This window comes from Populus trichocarpa, chromosome 9 (assembly GCF_000002775.5).
Source record: "Populus trichocarpa isolate Nisqually-1 chromosome 9, P.trichocarpa_v4.1, whole genome shotgun sequence".
NCBI lineage: Eukaryota > Viridiplantae > Streptophyta > Magnoliopsida > Malpighiales > Salicaceae > Populus > Populus trichocarpa.
In genome coordinates this window covers 6,668,645-6,675,282 of record NC_037293.2, presented here as the reverse complement: position 1 = coordinate 6,675,282, position 6,638 = coordinate 6,668,645, and the positions used below count along the sequence as shown (strand labels likewise).

At 32.2% G+C, this 6,638-nt stretch overlaps 1 protein-coding gene across 10 annotated transcripts in view; it reads left to right on the top strand.

Moving 5' to 3' along the window:
• The first annotated feature begins 228 nt into the window (after nt 1-228).
• The window catches only part of LOC7475043 (cytochrome P450 705A5), a 97,388-nt gene continuing 90,978 nt past the window's right edge, over nt 229-6,638 (top strand). For 3 of the 10 annotated variants that reach the window (XM_052455690.1, XM_052455692.1, XM_002313243.4), the window contains exon 1: nt 229-943. In XM_052455690.1, the coding sequence (XP_052311650.1) occupies nt 244-943 (700 nt within the window). In that variant the 5' untranslated portion in view covers nt 229-243. Of the gene's footprint in view, nt 1,153-1,321; nt 1,675-6,638 lie in introns of all 10 variants that reach the window. The other 7 variants (XM_052455694.1, XM_052455700.1, XM_052455695.1 and 4 more) reach the window with 6 other exon arrangements.

The window sequence follows — 6,638 nt, the reverse complement described above, 5'->3', positions numbered from 1 at the left end:
GATTTCATCTGTGAAAATGATTTTACTTTTAAAGATAAATTGAAAACAATAAAACTATGAAAATACATCAAATCTTAATCTAATATTTCATCTTTCTTATTTTCCTAAGAAATCGTTATACGTCCTTACTTGCCCACGCAACGCTTGGGTATAAAGGGCAGAGTTGGCTATAAATACATAAGAACTTAGTTCAAAACAATACTCACCAATTGCATGTTAGTAAGATTTCTCTAAGCGGCCACCATGATCGCCATCCAATATGTCCTAGCCATCTTTGTACTATGGGTTATCACAGTCTTCCTTCAATTCATCTTCAAGAGGCCCGGCAAGAAACCTGCCGGTTATTGCCCCCCTCCAAGCCCACCCACACTTCCTTTGATCGGCCACCTCCATTTATTAACCCCAGTTGCATACAAAGGATTCCATGCTCTCAACAATAAATATGGCCCTCTCCTCTATCTCCGCTTGGCCACTTATCCTGCTGTTCTTGTCTCATCCGCTCCACTGGCCACAGAAATCTTCAAAGCACTAGATGTCCATTTTACCTCTAGAATAAAATCCCCTTTTGAGGATAATTTACTATTTGGAAGCTCAACAAGCTTTTTCAATGCCCCGTATGGGGATTACTGGAAATTCATGAAGAAAATTTGTACCACAGAATTGTTGGGGACTAGACAGATGAAGAAGTTAAAGAATGTTAGACGCGAAGAAGTTGTGAGGTTTTTGAGTAAAATGTTGGAGATAGGTCAGAAACATGAGGTTGCAAATGTGAGTGCTGAGGTATTAACACTAGCAAACAATAGTACTTGCAGGATGATTATGAGTGCTAGGTGTTCAGGGGAAGATAATCAGGCTGAGAAGTGTAGAGGGCTGGTGAGTGAATCCTTTGATCTGGCTGCAAAGCTTGCTTTATTTAGCGTGTTTGGTCCCTTGAAAAGGATAGGTACTTGGTACTTAAGAAAGAAAATTGCCGACGTGCCCCGAAGGTATGATGAATTGTTTGAGAACGTCCTGGTAGAGCATGAGGAGAAAGCGAAGAGAGAAGGTCCTCACATGGAGAATAAAGACTTGATGGATATTCTTTTGGAAGTGTATCATGACAAAAATGCTGAAATAAGGATAACCAGGAAGCAAATGAAGACTTTCTTTCTGGTAAATATTTGCCATCCCGTTCCCTCCTTCATTAGTTAATCTCTCTTTCAAGATGATCAATACTTTCTTTCTTTTAATTATACTTGGAATGAATTGTCAAAATTTAATTAATCTTATTTATTAAACATCCTTTTTAATTTCCGCTTTTTCGTTTGTCTCTCTCTCCCAGGATCTTTTCACAGGAGGTACCAATACTACATCAGATGCCATACTGTGGATCTTAGCAGAGCTTGTCAACCATCCTGCAGCGTTCAAGAAGCTGAGAGAGGAGATAGATTCAGCTGTTGGGACAGAGAGACTTGTGGATGAAGAAGATATCCCAAACCTGCCTTATTTTCAAGCATGTGTTAAGGAAGCAATGAGGCTAAATCCACCAGTGCCTTTATTTGATAGAATATGCGGTGAAAATTGCAAACTTGGAGGATATGATATACCCAAAGGAATCACAATGATAATGAACGCATACTCTATTATGAGGGATCCAAAGATATGGGAAAACCCCAACGATTTTATTCCAGAGAGGTTCTTGACTGAACAGGACAACGCCGAGGGGCAAAACTTACAGGTTTACGTCCCTTTTGGTGGAGGAAGGAGAATGTGCCCTGGGACCAACATGACCTCAAGTTTGATTAACTGTAGTGTTACAGCTATGGTTCAGTGTTTTGATTGGAAAGTTCTCAGTGGAGATGGACCAGATGGATCGAAGGTTAACATGGACTCTAAATCAGGCGTGGTAAAGACCATGGCTAAACCATTCATGGCCATTCCTGCTCTCCACCGTAACCTATTTTCTGCTTAAAACCCAGTCTAAACATTTGTTCTTCTTAAGTTCTAATTCTAAGTATCCACTCTCAATACAAACCATCCTCCTCTATGCCAGGCAGTGGTTGTGTGTTTTTCTTTCCTTTACTTTGTTTGTTTTTCGCATGGTTTTTTTAAAGTTAGTTGGGACAGGAACAACGGTCGAGATCTGTCCTCTTTCCTTTGCTTTATGAAATGTGGTTATGTTTACGAGTGACAATTAATCCTCATCAAGAATCATGAGTTGCAATCTCCAACGCAAATCACTGAGAATTATCAGAGCCATATTCTATCACAAATGAGTGATTGTTATCCAGCCAAATCCTTAAATTTTTGCATACTTCTATATTATTATTTACTCCTTTTTTTTCCCTTACTGTTTATACGTGTACAAATGCCGTATAGTAAATGGGTGTCAAAAGATTAATAATAATCGTCTCTTTTCACCCTTAGCTATTTTTCTTTATAATGTTTAGATATTTTTGTGATTTCATGTTATAAAGAATCATTCTAATCTAAAAAATCAAATTATTATGTGAGGTTTTAAGATATAATTTATATTATTTTTTAATATATTTTTTCAAATAAAATTTTTTTGAACTATCTTATGCTTAATTAATTTTATTAATTAGAATAGAAATGATGAGATTAGAATTCATAATTATTTGATCATCAAGACTTTGATGCTATATATATATATATTAATGAATCATCTTAATCCAAAAAATTAAGCAATTAAATAAAACTCTAAGATATAATTTATATTATTGTTAACACATTTTAGTGTTGATGACTAGTTATTATCTTAGTGGGTGATTTATGTTTCTTTCTCGGGTAAACATAAAAAATGCCTCTAATGATCTCAATATTTCTATCAAATAATATTTTATCATTAATTTTTTTTTATTTTTAATTAAAAGGTTTTATCCATTACTTTTCATCCATATTTCATTCAAATTAATTATACACTTAGTAAATCATTATTCTTTAAGAACCATTACAATAAAGGATGTTCATGTTGTCATAAAACTATTACATTATCGATCATGAAAGTTTAGTTTACAAGCATGCAATATTATATATTATAATAAATTTACAATCAAAATAAAATAATTGCATATATACTAGGCAAATATAAAAATCTGCATAAGAGATTAAAACACAATCTTAGCTTACATACTAAACAAGTATTAATATTATACTTAAACAAAACCACTATAGAGTACCTATTTGTTGAATTACTTATAATATGACTAAGCAAAAAATTTATTTTTGTTAAAAATTAATTATTTATCCTTAAGGCTTTATTACTCCTTATTTGGTGCAAACACAAGATTTATGCAATCAGCTTTCGAAGATTCCAACAACACAATTTTATTTAGATGCATTTCTAAACAAAGTCCATGAACTCTAGAAAATTTGATTCAAATATCTCTCTATAAAGACTAATCATAAGCTATAAAGTTAAGAAAAAAACATAAAATATAGAGCTTAAAAACATAGGAAATTAGGCTGGAGGAGGAGGAGGAGGAGGAGATTAAAAATTCTATAAAATCTGTTTAGGAAATTGTCTAGAACACTCTTTTTTAATCCCTTTTTATAATGGATTTTAGAACAAAATTGATAAATAATTAATTTTAGTAATTACAAGAATAAATTCCCTTCATTATAAGCCTTGATTACCCGTCATAAAAAAATATTAAACCTGATAATTTTAACTTTAAATTTGATATTTTTTTTATTGAGAAAATTGTTCAGGTCGATAAAGAAAAAGACTAATTGTAAAACCTTTTTAATTATAGGTTGGACAAAGTACGTAATAGTATGGCAAAAAATAACTCAGTATTGACTTTATAATTATAAACTCAAATTCAAACCTAGCAACAAAAAAATATTTATTTTTGTAATTCAAAAAATTAATTTACATCAAATTTAAACCTAGGTTAAGGCTTAGCCACGAGCGAGCTCAGCACGTGTGATTTAAACTTAAAACTTTCTTTTAAGAACTTTGGTGCCATTTATGTCAAATTTTAATTTTTCACCAAATATGTTTCACTCACTAAACCTCATCCTCGTTCAATTGATAAACAAATTAAAATTTAATTGATAACGTATTATAATTTTTATATTTAGAATAAAATATAAAACCACATAATTGAATTGAATTCAATTATATTGTTTGAAATACTTTTAGAAATGAATTAAATTATCAATCTTGACTATTTTACTCTTAATTTATAAATCACTTTTTGTTATAAAAAAATATTGGTTATAAAATACCCTTATATTTATTTAAAATGACATAAAATATAGATATTTTAAAGAATATATAAATAGACTCATCTAATATTAATTCTTTATTAAAAAATTCAAAAAAAAAAAATATATATATATATATTTAAAAAAATTCATCAAATTAATCTTTTCATCAGAATATTAAGAAAAAAATTCTAGAAATATTCTAATAAAAATTCTAACATTTTACTCAAATCAAACTGAAATAAAATAAATATTATACCAATGCAAATCACACTAGCAAATAGACAATTCAATGACTAATATAATTTTATTAGTGTAAATAATTTATAAAAATACCACAATTCTTAGTTTTAATAATTCAAAAAATATCACCACACAAAATAAATTCTCCAACATATTTTTTTCCCTTGATAATAGAGAATAGCAGGGTTGGAAGGCATATTACATAGGAAGAACACAATGATCACAAGACTTAGGAATGACATGATGATATAAGCACTGTTATTAAACCCGGCCCGGCTCGGCGGGTCGAGCCGGGACCCGGTGGCTGGACCGGTCCGGGTTTAACAAAAGACTGGTTGTGGCAACAGCCCGGCCAAACCCGGGCGACCCGGTGGGTTGACCCGGGGCCCGGGCGACCCGGGCGAACCCGGTTTTTTTTTTTTTTTCAAATGTGGGATTTGAAACACATTAGTATATATACTCTATGTTCCCAAGAAAAAAGTCATGTTTTTTCAATGTGGGATAAAAAACCTTTTGGTTTAAATACTTCAACTTAAAAGGATAACATAGTATCTTTTCAATGTGGGATTTGAAGCCCTTTCATATATATATACACTATGTTCCCATGAAAAAAACCATGTTTTTTCAATGTGGGATAAAAAACCTTTTGGTTTAAATACTTCAACTTAAAAGGATAACATAGTATCTTTTCAATGTGGGATTTGAAGCCCTTTCATATATATACTCCATGTTCCCATGAAAAAAGTTATGTTTTTTCAATGTGGGATTCGAAACCCATTAGTATATATACTCTATGTTTCCAAGGAAAAAGTTATGTTTTTTCAATGTGGGATAAAAAACTTTTTTAGTTTAAATACTTTAACTTAAAAGCTTAACATAATATCTTTTTAATGTGGGATAAAAAACTTTTTAAAATATTCTTTTAAACTTCATAATATGTATAATCTATATTTACATGGATTTTTTCATATGAAATATTAAAACTTTATTTTTTTTTTAATTTTTCCGGGTTAATCCGGGTTGACCCGGGTTGACCCCTGAAACCCGGGACCCGGCCCCTTGGCCGGGTCAACACCCGGGCCGGGTTTAATAACTATGGATATAAGAGATGGTGGGGTAAGAAGAAGAGAAGGAAAGAGACAGTGGAGGGTTTTTTTTTTAATGTGGAAAAAAATTGTAGCAAATTAGAGGGTTAATTCCCTGATAATTTGTTTTCACATAATTTTTTTAAAAAAATTATAGATTTAAATTCTAAATAAAAATTCCAAACATAAGAATTGATTCGTACAGACCAGTACTATAGTAGTTATGATAGCCACACCTTTTGTCTTTTCTATGCTCTTATGTTGTGGCAACAAAATGGGAAAAAAACGTTTAGTTGATATCTGCTCTCTTAAAATCTGTAAACTTGGTTTTGAGAAACACGTCGCATACAAAATCATAAAGCATGGGTCGAAACCTAGGTTTAAATGCTATGCCCTGATAGGAGCAGTGATTATGAATCCCTAATCACTTTCATTAATGGGAAGTGTGATTATTTAGGATACTATAGCTTATAATAACTAGTAATAAGAATGCTGCCCTAGGACGAGCTAGGTTATGCAATGTGATGACTGTGGCTCTGGCATATGTTTTATTGCCTGACTTCCTACTGTGGTGAATGCTTGATGCTGGTGTATATAAAGCCATAAAATAGTAGAGATAGGCTATTGAATTTTTAGGAAATGCTTACCACTTGCTTTTAAGCCTACAAGAACATGTCAATTGAGATGGAAAGAATGGTCTGCTACTTTGATTCTTTGTTAAACTGAAAGCAAACACGTACGGTGGTCTTGGACCAAGGCCAAATCAGTTAGGAACTTGCTGTTTTCTTAGTTTTTTAGCTTCCTGCTAGAGGCCATATATACTACTATCATTCCTTTGCCCCAAAGATAACATTTATTAAATGCAGTTCGTATTTATTCTCCAAAAATACGTCATTTCTTTTTTCTGCTATTCTACAAATGGTAGCTGCCATCATGTGCTCTGTGCTGCAACATATTGCATTTCGTGAGCATCAATGCCCGATGCTAGCATATATTTCAGGATTGTTATTAACTGCATGGTACTCCAGTCTTTGCCATTCATTTTTTTATCAATAAAAGTAGAATTTATAGGTGCTATATAATGCCGCAGGTTGCCGC